Source organism: Mesitornis unicolor, unplaced genomic scaffold (genome assembly GCF_000695765.1).
Source record: "Mesitornis unicolor isolate BGI_N332 unplaced genomic scaffold, ASM69576v1 scaffold13533, whole genome shotgun sequence".
NCBI lineage: Eukaryota > Metazoa > Chordata > Aves > Mesitornithiformes > Mesitornithidae > Mesitornis > Mesitornis unicolor.
In genome coordinates this window covers 1-11,822 of record NW_010175406.1, presented here as the reverse complement: position 1 = coordinate 11,822, position 11,822 = coordinate 1, and the positions used below count along the sequence as shown (strand labels likewise).

General features: G+C 52.7%; 1 protein-coding gene across 2 annotated transcripts in view; it reads left to right on the top strand.

Moving 5' to 3' along the window:
* Positions 1-7,232, top strand: part of CNTN2 (contactin 2 (axonal)) — a 14,865-nt gene extending 7,633 nt beyond the window's left edge. The window contains exons 9-23 of one of the 2 annotated variants that reach the window (XM_010181382.1): positions 284-313; positions 373-552; positions 1,419-1,569; positions 1,845-1,972; positions 2,326-2,501; positions 2,639-2,759; positions 3,034-3,192; positions 3,323-3,472; positions 4,206-4,276; positions 4,469-4,703; positions 5,122-5,237; positions 5,585-5,771; positions 6,062-6,174; positions 6,250-6,418; positions 7,123-7,232. In XM_010181382.1, the coding sequence (XP_010179684.1) occupies positions 284-313; positions 373-552; positions 1,419-1,569; positions 1,845-1,972; positions 2,326-2,501; positions 2,639-2,759; positions 3,034-3,192; positions 3,323-3,472; positions 4,206-4,276; positions 4,469-4,703; positions 5,122-5,237; positions 5,585-5,771; positions 6,062-6,174; positions 6,250-6,418; positions 7,123-7,232 (2,096 nt within the window). Of the gene's footprint in view, positions 1-10; positions 34-283; positions 314-372; positions 553-1,418; positions 1,570-1,844; positions 1,973-2,325; positions 2,502-2,638; positions 2,760-3,033; positions 3,193-3,322; positions 3,473-4,205; positions 4,277-4,468; positions 4,704-5,121; positions 5,238-5,584; positions 5,772-6,061; positions 6,175-6,249; positions 6,419-7,122 lie in introns of both variants that reach the window. The other variant, XM_010181383.1, reaches the window with a different exon arrangement.
* The last annotated feature ends 4,590 nt before the right edge of the window (positions 7,233-11,822 follow it).

Here is an 11,822-nt window from a genome sequence, read left to right as displayed (position 1 = left end):
TCTCCTGCCTCGCCGCAAATGCATCTCAACCTCGTTTTATCACCCCGCATCCCCGTTCCATGTGCCCCCATGAGGCTGCAGAGCAATGCCACAAATCCTGACCGGCAGCAAGGTCCTGCTCCATCCCAGCCATTGCTTCATGCAGCTACAGGAACTCACAGCCACTTAAGCCGGGCGGATCAATAGCAGCCGGTGCCCGTCTCTGTACGACCTGCATGTTGCTGCTCAGGCACTCAGCAAACAGAGCACGGTGCCGTGGGGTAGTGATCAGACACAGATAAAGTGTCCTGCGTTTTCTGCCATGGCGAACCAGGCTTCAGACCGGCTCCTTGGTCTGTAATGAAACTCAACCCTGAGCACACGAGGCTTGAGTTCCATTTCTGTTTTTCTCATCTAATGGCTTCATCCTCTTGTTTGCACAGAACCGCATCGAAGTGAGCGGTGGAGAGCTGAGATTTTCCAAGCTAGTCCTGGAGGACTCTGGCATGTATCAGTGTGTGGCTGAGAACAAGCATGGCACAGTATATGCAAGTGCTGAATTAACAGTGCAAGGTAATTCCTCATCTCCCAGTGCTCTGGGTTTCAATGGGACACTGAAGCGTTTTAGATCTCTTCCGAATATCCGATACTTGTGATCTCAGAGTAAGATAAGAGCAGACAAAAACTGCTTCACTCACCATTGAAATATAGCTGCTGGCTCAACAAGACACTCTACAACCCCTTAAAATTTAAACCTTGTGTAAATTCAGTAACGCTGCAAGAGAACAAGGACATCTGTTTGGCTGCAGAAAGTGTACGGGACAGGCAGCAGCACAAGCTCCCTTCCTCCTTTTTGGGAGAAAGAGGTCAAAGAAAAGAGCTCAGTGCCCAGTCAGCCCACTTTGATGGATAGCGACTGGAACGGGGCTGACACCAAAGTTAGCTCCATATTATTCTCAGAGCTTATCTCCTCATGGTCAGCAGGTGCCAGAGATAAACTAAAGGCTCTGAGCATCAGCTGAACAACATTAACACGCTGCAATGCACCAGGGCCACAGATAAACCCCAATTCTACCTCTGCCATTCCAGGAGGAGTTTTAGGCAAGCTGGATGCCTGCATTGGTGACTTTGGTCAGGATACTGAGAGAATCTCCTCTCCATCTCCAAAAGCAGCTGTTCTTGTGTCTCTCAAAGACCTTGCACTTGTTAGGGCCATGTCACCATCGCTCAGTGCGGCCCGTGTCCCATAGCATCTGCCTCGGCAGGCGTTAGAAACCGCCCGGCAGCAGAGGAACCGCTCCATCTCGCTCCCCAGATATTGCCATGCTTCCGTTACCAGGTCATCTAACGCCAGACCAATACGTAGTTACACGGCAGTTCAAATGCTCGCGCAGCAGTGGTTTCTAATCATTCCTTAATCCTCTTTTTTTCCCCTGTAGCCTTAGCACCAGATTTTAGACTAAGTCCAGTGAAGCGACTGATACCTGCAGCCCGAAGCGGGAAGGTCATCATCCCATGCCAACCAAGAGCAGCACCAAAAGCCACTGTGCTCTGGACCAAAGGGACTGAGCTCCTCGTCAACAGCAGCAGGTAGCAGCACAGAGTCAGCTCCTACCTAGAAACCAGAGCTAAAATCGCTTTTTTTTCCTCACCAGAAGACTGGACTTGATGACTTGATGTGCTGCTGCATCCCTTAACACACACAGTTGATTATTCCTCTGGTTTTGTCTTTACAAAGCTCCTACATAATATTGTGCAGCCCTGTCTTTATCATGAACTCCTCTAAAATCAGCAAGCGCCGTGCAGAGCGAACAGGCATTGTAACCCTAACCCAAACCTCCTGTTCGGTTCTTCTTCCTTCCCAGGGTGACCATCACTGCAGACGGCACCTTGATCCTCCAGAACATCAGCAAATCTGATGAGGGGAAGTACACCTGCTTTGCTGAGAACTTCATGGGCAAAGCCAACAGCACCGGGATCCTCTCAGTTCGAGGTAGGGATGTTTGCCTTCATTTGGGGTCAGGCAAGCGAAGAAGGTCTAAGAATGCCACGATGTGATGTTTCTCCTCTCCTTAGTCCCCAAAAGCAATGCGGTACTCAGGGAGTCACAGACATTTCAGCCTGCGGAGCAGCAAACTTTGTTTCTGACCCACCAACAACTGCACCTTGAGAAAAGCATTGCCATTTTCTAACGAGAATTTCTTATCTTCTTCCTGTAAAACCGCAGCTGTTAGGGAGGGATGAGAAGCCGGGAAGCGTTGGTTGGTTTGGATGCTCTGCAGCATTACCGCACATCTGGCACATGGGCATTTGCAGCTCTCAGCCCTCCCTGCCCTTTCTCTGCAGATGCCACCAAAATCACGTTGGCACCATCCAGCGCTGATATCAACGTGGGCGAAAACCTCACCCTCCAATGCCACGCGTCCCACGACCCCACCATGGACCTAACCTTCACCTGGTCGCTGGATGATTTCCCCATTGACCTTGACCGCTCTGAGGGGCACTACCGGCGAGCCAGCGCGGTGAGTGAAGCAGCAGCTACGTACTATTGCAAAGGGCAGAAAACCAACACCGGCCTCTTTGTTCGCACGTCGAACGCTGGGTTGCGATCAGGTGTGCTCAAACGCTTTCCCCGCTGTCTTTTCTCTTCCCCACGCAGAAGGAAGCGATCGGGGACCTGAGCATCTTCAACACGCAGCTGAGGCACTCGGGCCGCTACACGTGCACAGCCCAGACGGTCGTGGACAGCGCTTCGGAGTCGGCCACGCTGACTGTCAGAGGTAACCTCGCTGCCATAGGTGCCCTGTTCCGTACGAGACCGAAGCAACGGCACCTTGCAAGGGACCAGCTCATTCTTCCCTTCTTCCCTTCTCACCATCCAGCCGGATGGGACGTTCTAATGAGCTTTAAGACAGGTCAAAATTTGAGGTGAGGCTCCCCAGCCTCCCAAAAAGAAAGGCCTGGTTCTAATCTATGACTTGCACAATATAAAGAGCAGTAAGCCTCCAAATCTTTCCTCTCGGTAACGCGTCCGTCTGTCCTCCACCCTTCCAGGCCCCCCAGGCCCCCCCGGGGGTGTGGTGGTGAGGGACATCGGTGACACCACCGTCCAGCTGAGCTGGAGCCGCGGCTTCGATAACCACAGCCCCATCGCCAGGTACATCGTCGAGGCGCGCACCCTCCTCTCCAGCAAATGGAAGCAGATGCGCACCAGTAAGTGTCCCGATGGCAGCCGCGGCGGCCCAGGCCGGGCACCGTCTCGCTGAGCAGCTCCTGCTCCGTGCTCGCGCGCTGGCTGCCACTCGCTCTATTCGTTCTCCTCTCGTGTTATTGGATTATATAGATCCTGTAAATATCGAAGGCAACGCGGAGACGGCCCAGGTGGTGAACCTCATCCCCTGGATGGATTACGAGTTTCGGGTCCTAGCGAGTAACATCCTCGGAGTCGGGGAGCCGAGTTTACCCTCCAGCAAGATCCGTACCAAGGAGGCAGGTAGGTGCAGAGACACCCAGAGGTGGAAGGGGGATCGGAGGTGCCGGTCCCTGCTGCAGGGGGAGGGCTGGCTCTCAGCAGCCTTGGGCACAAACAATTGCTCATCTCCTTCAGTGCTCCCAGGGTGATGCCGTCACAAAGTTTTCTGCCTTTTTGCCTATTTACACATCAAAGACAAAGCGGCACCAGAGCTGGCAGCCAACTCCACCATCCTCAGATACAATATATTAAAGCATTACAAACCCCGGCTTCAAATCCTTCCGGGCAGGAGCGCTTAGGAAGGGGGAAGAGTCCCACTGTGTCACAGAGCACAGCTCTGCAAAGACGAGGTGAATTTCCCAGCAAATATCTATGAATCCCAATTCTGTTTTCTGCTGCTTGAACGTGCAAGCAGAAGGGATGCAAGGACAGCAGAAGTGCTCTCACCATAGCACATGCATATTAACTCCTTTCTAATAAAAGCTCTCCTCCGTATCCCTGCTTTTGAGCTCGATTCTTGTCCCCTCAGCAAAATGCTGCCTCCAAACAAGCTCGCCAGGCACCAGCCAGTATTCTAGACCCGATTTTCACCAATACCTCAAATACTCATGGCTGAAAATACAGAGGCGAGCTCCTCCATAGGAGCTGTCAAAGCCCGGTTACCCCCAGACCGCGCGGTGCCTGTGCTCATCTCCATCCCTGTCCGTTCCCTAACCCAACCTGTGCTGTCTGCTTTTGCTCGGGGACCCGACAGCACCCACTGTGGCACCATCTGGGCTCGGCGGAGGCGGAGGGGCTCCCAACGAGCTGATCATCAACTGGACGGTAAGTGAGCAGCATGGCCCCAGCCGCGGGCACGGGGAGAGGGCCAGGGGGAGGAGCAGACCTCATTTCTTTTGGGAGATCAGTGCCGCAATTGCCGTTTTCATACGCGGTCGAGCCAAATGCTGTGCCAAGTCCAAAATCTTGCTGGCTTGAACGGACCGAGGCTCCTCTCTCTTTCCACCCCGCTCACAGCCGACGCTGCGGGACTATCAGAACGGGGATGGTTTTGGCTACATCTTGTCGTTCCGCAAGAAGGGCACCCAGGGGTGGCTGACAGCCAGGGTGCCCCACGCGGAATCGCTGCACTACGTCTACCGGAACGAGAGCATCGGTCCCTACACCCCCTTCGAGGTGAAGATCAAAGCATACAACAGGAAAGGAGAGGGACCCGAGAGTCTCACAGCCATCGTGTACTCTGCAGAAGAAGGTAAAGGAGGGCTGTGGGGACCGAATTCGCCACGCTTTGTCCAACCAACAACCACCGTGTCCTCAAACCAGCCCCCTGCAGAGCCGGCTCTGTCTGAGAGCTCACAGATAGGAGAGGTTTCTGTGACTCAAAGAGCAGCTGACAGTGATTTCAGCGTAGAATTTATCTTCAAATGCCCAGCGCGGTGTTTCCCTAAGCCCAGCCGTGACCGTGCACCCCGAGCTGCAGAGCAGCCCCAGCTCCTCACAGCACTCGGCCGTGGCCCCACTTGTCCTGCCAAGTCCCCAAATCCCTTCCCCTTGCTTTGCTCCCTGCTGTCTGGCTGCGCAGTAGCGGTGCTGCAGGAGAGCCCTTGGTTTCAATACAGTGATGCTGCTGCTAGGACAAGCGTTTATTCCCTTTTTATTGTCTTTTTCAGAACCCAAAGTGGCTCCTTTCCGAGTTATGGCCAAGGCCGTTCTGTCCTCAGAAATGGACGTGTCCTGGGAGCCCGTGGAGCAGGGAGACATGACCGGAGTGCTTCTGGGCTACGAGGTACGAGCCTGCAATGGGAATGGGAGGCACTGAAACCCAGACGGGAGAGCCCAGCAAAGGCAATTTCCCTGGGCTGAGTATTGTTTCCAAAGATGGGGGATAATTAATGGACAGCACGAGGCTCCAATGGGGCCAACACTACTGCCCACGAGAGAGATTAGTGAGAGAGAAACAGCCTTTTTTTCTGCTTGCCTTTCCACACAGGCTGTAAACTTTATTGCTGGGCAAGTGCTAAGCAAATTGCATAGAAACAAATGCCAAAAGGTCTCCAGCACTGGCCGCGGATGGGGCTGGTACCTGGAGGTGCCTCCATCCGTACTAAACCCATCACACCCCTTTCTGCTCAGATCCGGTACTGGAAGGACGGCGGTAAAGAGGAGGCAGCTGACAGAGTGAGAACAGCAGGACTGGTCACATCGGCTCACGTCACAGGCCTGCACCCCAACACGAAATACCACGTATCAGTCAGAGCCTACAACCGGGCTGGGACCGGCCCCCCCAGCCCCTCCACCAACGTCACGACCACAAAGCCACGTGAGTGAGCCCCGACCACCTCCGTTTTGCACAGCAACTGCTTAACCCATGAGCTATTGCATCTTGGTGCTCTAACACCGTTCTAACTGGTCCATAAAACAGCTCCCTGGATTTCCTCAGATCAGCTTTATGGTCTGTGCATCACTTATCCCAGATACTGGGATACTTCCCTTTAAACCAAGCACAGTGGTGCCACCAGCCCTGTCACAGTCTCAGGAGATGGTTGTAACCAGCACAACCTCCTCACGGGTCCCTGATTTACTGAATCTGTCTTGTTTTGTCTCTCTTAGCACCAAAGAGGCCGCCTGGCAACATCTCCTGGACTTTTTCTGGGTCTACGGTCAGCATCAAGTGGGACCCCGTGGTGGCGAAGGCAGACGAGTCCGCAGTCACGGGGTACAAGGTACAAGCAGCACCCCTATAGGTGACCCTAAGGAGATGGTGGTGACCATGAGCTCAGACCTGTCTGTGCCCACAGATGCTTTACAGGCAGGATTCCCACTCTGCCCCCACGCTGTACCTGGCCAGCAAGAGCCGCATCGACATCCCCGTCCCCGAAGACTTCACTCACGCCTTTGTGCAGATCCGAGTGACGGGCCCCGGGGGTGATGGGACCCCCGCAGAGGTTCACATCCTCCGAAACAGTGGTAGGTACAGGCGCTCTGCTGGCTGCACACACAAACACACACACACACACACACACACACACACTCACTTTTGGGTGCTTCACAGACCGCTGGGTAACGACTTCAGAGAGAGGAGTTAATTTGCAGGATCACTTGCCTGTCACCTGCTCTTCGATAAGGAATGACTCAGTCACTCCTCATCCCCTGCCCAGTCCTAGCATGGCACCATGCAATAAACACTGTTATGTTTTAAAATCCCACTCTTATTTGCAGGAACACATGGGAACGTCTCACCCCAGTGCTTTAGGTTGAGCCTCTGGACCTGGTCTTTGTCTCCCTTGCGCTGTTCACTGAAGGGATCTGCTGACAAATCCCCCTCCATCAGCAAAACCGCTCCCCAGACCCTGAGCAACCTCTCAGTCTGAACCCAGCTTCATTTTATTTGTAGCTGAAGCCCTGGAGGCCCCGTGCAAACCCAACTCAGATCACTAAGAGTGAAACCCTGGCTCTGTAGGGAGTCCCTGACACCAACTCTCCTTGAACCGGGGTGTAAGCACTTAGGGCCCACCTCCAAATCCTTGTTTCAAATGCTAGGAGGTTCATCAGAGATAAGCCAATATAAGCAAAGCAGAACCCCAAAGTTAACATTTAACCCCTGCTCCCGACTCTTTCCACAACACACCAGGCTGTGTCAGTGCAATGAGGCGGTCGCTCCTCTCTTGCAGGGACCAGCATGATGGTGGAGGACTCCGTGACAAGGCCAGTGCCCCACGCCGCCCTCATCACCACCAACTCGGTGGTGATGCTGGCCCTGATCCGGTACCTGGAGCTCTGACGATGGCAGCGCAGCAGGGGACTCCCGGACGCGTCCTCCCGAGCCACGGGGACACTCGGATTCGGCTGCTGCCACTTCACATTCGAACCACAGCAGCGCTACAGAGAAAGGGTTTGACACCATCGTTTCGAGGGAGGAAGAGAGAAACAGCCTTTTTTTTTGTCGTTTTGGAAGAACACAAGCTTTCATACAAGACATGGGTCTTTAACCGATTAAAATTTTTTTAAAGAAAGGAGTAAAACGAAGAATTCTACCCGAATTCTGACAGCCGACTGCCCCACACACTGTATCCAGTAGGTTTTCTGCCTTATGAAGCCATGTACTAAAATAACCAGACCGCTGGACTTGAGTTTTTTTAAATATGTACAGTGAATTTTTTTGGGGGGGAAAAAGGGGGGACGGGGACTGAGGATTCCACAGCGATCAGCATGTTCCGTACCAATCGCAGTCACAGCCATCTCTAACAGATTACGGGACAGGATTTTCTTGGTTTTCCCCCATAATACGAGCCAAATTCTGCAGCAAGCAGCCCAAGGAGACAAAGCCACAAGAGAGACTGAGCTCGGCCCCATGCTGACGATGGGGGAACACAGAGTTTAGGTTGTGGAAAGGTTTTTAACAACGCTGGTGTTAACTCACAGCCTCAGCCTATTGCTTGTATCAGCCGTCGTGTCGCGAGGCGCAATGCTCAACGTTACCCATATCCCACGTGCGTTTGGGGTGTTTCTGTTATACCGTTCGCTTCTTTCCTTTCGGTTTGGGGAGGAGAAGGGGTAAGCAAAAAGGAGATGCTTTTCTACCACCTGCTGATGTGGAGAGGCAGTTCTGCCTGATGGCAGAGATGTCGACATATCCAGTTTCAATAGAAAAAGGGTCTTAGAGGAGGAAGAAAAAGGAGTATTACCCCGTTTAATCAAGAACGGAGTTAGGTCAGGTCCCAAGGGCACATTTAGGGACCTTCCCCTGCCTGTACCTTGCTCCTCCACAGCGGCCAACGCTGCTGGGCTGAGCAATCTCAGTCCCAGGTACCCAGGAAAGGGCTCCCCTGGCAGGACATGGACCCATAGCGTCCCATCCCAGTCCTTTAATACCTGACCTACCCAGGAAACAAGGGGGTAAATGCACCGGGAGGTTCACGCCGCGAGATGCAGACAGCCAGGCTCCAGAGGAAGAGGGGCTCCTCTGTGTGCAGCAAACAGGATAAACCTTGTAAAAACAGGCAAAGAAAACTAAAGGTAATGAGTCTAAATATTTAGAGAACAGCTGCGGCAAATCCAAACCACACTTCACTGCTTCCATTACAAATAACACCTGGGATCGATGGAAAACAAGACACCAGCCCCCACGGACACAAGGGAGATGGGGCAGGCAGGGCAGGCAGGGAACCATCACCCCCAGAGCCTCCTCCAGTCCCTCCGCAGCTCTCCATGAATCACCCCCTCCGTGGTTCAAACACTTCTTTCAGCAGGACAACAGCTAAATATAAATTATATTTTTGTATGGTTTACGTTCTTGAAGATTTTACAGTATTTTTATTGATGTTTTGGGAGCTTTGTTTGGCAGAATATGTTGTTAATTCAGCATTTTTGTTATCACCTCCACCTTGCTGGGCCTTCAGCCTTTCTCCCACAAAGGATGGGGTGAAAGGAAAATTAGGAATTCAGTGTTAGCTCAGAAGCAAAGCAAATTAGGGCTTGGGCAAGTTACCTGGTCGACACGCAGAACTGGCGGTAGCTGTGATGATGGTGTTTAGGAGGCATAAACTAACTGGACCCAAGGAGCTGGATGATGAGCCATGACTGCTGGATGGTGCCTGCTTCAGGAGAGGGGTGAGCAAAGCCAGTGAGGTGACGTGATGGCCCCAGGAGCCTTCACTGAGACGCAGTTGGAGGCACCAAGAACCCATCAGATCCCTGCAGGGCCGAAGGACGCGCGGTGCGGGACCACACCTGGGCTGATGGACCAAGGGGCTCCTGCGAGATCCAGGGGCTGAGGCTCAGCACCCTCCAGGTCCAACCACCCCCATCTCTTACAGCAGCCTGGTCCCAGCAGATGCTTCCAAACGTGTCTGGAAACACCAGCGGCTCTGTTTTACTGAGCTTAGTGTTGGAAAGCGAGATGCTTTATGGTGAGAACGGTGTCAAAGTGCTGCAATGCCTCTGGTTTTTAAATAGCAGGCACCTGCAGCGTTTCCCTGGGAAGGTCAGTCCATTTTCCATACGTCTCTTTGCTAAACTAGATCACAGGCACATTTTATGTAAGAAGGGAAAAACCACGCGAGTTGGATTTCAAACGTTCCAGTTACCACCGCTCTGCATTGCAAATGGGCCGAGTATGTTGTAATTTGTAAAAGCGATGGGACGGTATTTCCTAAAGTCTCCAGGTGAGAAGTAGATCCCCTTGAAGGTTAAATTGAAAGTCTTCAATTTTAATTCGAGCTACGCCTTTTTTTTGGAAAAAAAAACCCATCAGTACATACAGCTTCACCAGGATGCATTTTAAATCAAACAGTGCTGGGCTTTCCCAAGGTTTTAAGGATTGTGGATATAAACAAAGAGGTACGACCTCGTGACAACCACCATGGCCTTACAGCTGGACACCACCCCATCTATGGCTCCAAATTATGTCACTACTCGCTGCCTCAGTTTCCCTTCCTGAAAAGCGAGGCACACGGTAACCAGGCAGCCTCTTCCCCACAGATGTTTTGTGATTCTGGGGGTATTTGTTGGTACCCCAAAGCTGCGGAGCAGAAAAGGCAGCGGCAAATTAGGAGACACTGCAGGTGAGCACAGGGAAACTCCTCGGGGGAAGGACGGGCACATTGGTGAGGGAGGGGACAGCCAGTTGGAGCCACCCAAAATGCAGCACGGGGCTTAAATGGAAAGGTGTCCAGCACCAGGGGAGAAAAATGAGATGTCAACACTCACCAGAGTTCACTGGCTTTACGCTATCGCATCGGGCTGCAAATCAACGTCCTGCCTCGTTCAGGATCCCCTGCATTTAATTGCTCCGAGCATTTGCTGTAGGGATTAACTCACAGGGACGGGTTAAGTGCATGGGGTTTGTTCTCAGCCCTGCAACGGCTCACTAAGGAAAATAACCTGAGTTCACAGGGTCCATCTCACCCGTCAGCAGTGAAAACCAACCTGGCAAGGGTGCTGCAGGGAGTTCCAACGGGGGAACCGCTCACATTTGGGGCAGCCAGATGAGAGCTGTGCCCTGAACGGGAGATGCTCCCCTCTCTTTGCCCAAGGAATCAGCTGGGTAATGCAGAATTCACACTCAGCAAATGCCTGGGGGTCTAAACCCCATCTGCTCTGAACCCGCACCCACAGAAACCCTCTGCTGGGAGTATTTTAATCCAGCTTCACCGCACACAAACAGGGCAGTTTTCTTCTCAGCAACTTTGTTGTACGCTATTTTTTTAAGAAAACCAAATGGAAAACGTTGTAATCATACTGTACTTACTGTAATTACGGTTATTTATTGGCTACAGTAGCACGCAGTTCATAAATAAAGATCTTCAGAGACTTCAGACAACTACGAGAGTCTGGGGCGCTTCTGTCCAGCCTCAGATGCAATCAGTGCCTCAGGGTGTCCCCACTGCACGTCCTAATGCAAACAAGGAGCCCAGAGAGACCCCATCTGCGTGGATAGGGCAAAAGTTAAGTCAATTAGGACACAGCAAACTCAAATTCTATCTCCTGACAGTGATAACCAACCAAGAGAGGAGACACTGTCCATGCAGCAAGGAATTGGGGTGTCGAGGGTCTGGTTAGGGGCGTCAATGCAACGCACTCCCTCTCTCTGCTATTCCAACGGGTAGGAAGTAACGCTAGAAAAATCAGAGTCAAAAATTTCATGCACCTCATTTAGCAGAAAGGGAAACTGATGGTTGGAATAGATGGCCAAAAAGCTTCGCCATCCATCACAGCCTTTAAACCAAGGCTGGAAGTCTTCCAGGAAAGGAAGCCACTCGGTCAAGCCACCGGCTTGGAAAGGTTCACTCACATTATAGGAAATAACTTCCTTCATCGCAGGAAGCGCTGCATGAAATCACCTCATCTACGTTATGGCAGATTAATTCATCACAGGCCTTAAAAACCATCATCTACCTTTGGGAAGGACGTCAAGAGATCAGCGTCAGCAACCGCATGTGAACAGCCCCGAGGGTCTGCACTGGAGTTAGACAAGGAATTGGGCTCAGCAGCAGCAGGGCGTGGGGAGCCTCACTCAAATTCTTCCCCTCAGCCCATCCTGGGTCCATTCGCTTTCATGGGGCCCCTAAAAGAAACACCACGACTGTGGGGTGCATAGGGGGGTCAGGCACCAGCTGCAGCAAGGTGTGCTCGAAGGATGGAGGGATGGACGGAGGGGATGGACAGAGGGAAGGACAGAGGGATGGGATGGATGGAGGGATGGACAGAGGGAAGGACAGAGGGATGGACAGAGGGGAGGGGATGGACGGAGGGGATGGGATGGACGGGGACAGAGGGATGGACAGAGGGATGGACAGAGGGGATGGGATGGACGGAGGGGATGGGACGGACAGAGGGGATGGGATGGACAGAGGGGATGGGATGGACGGAG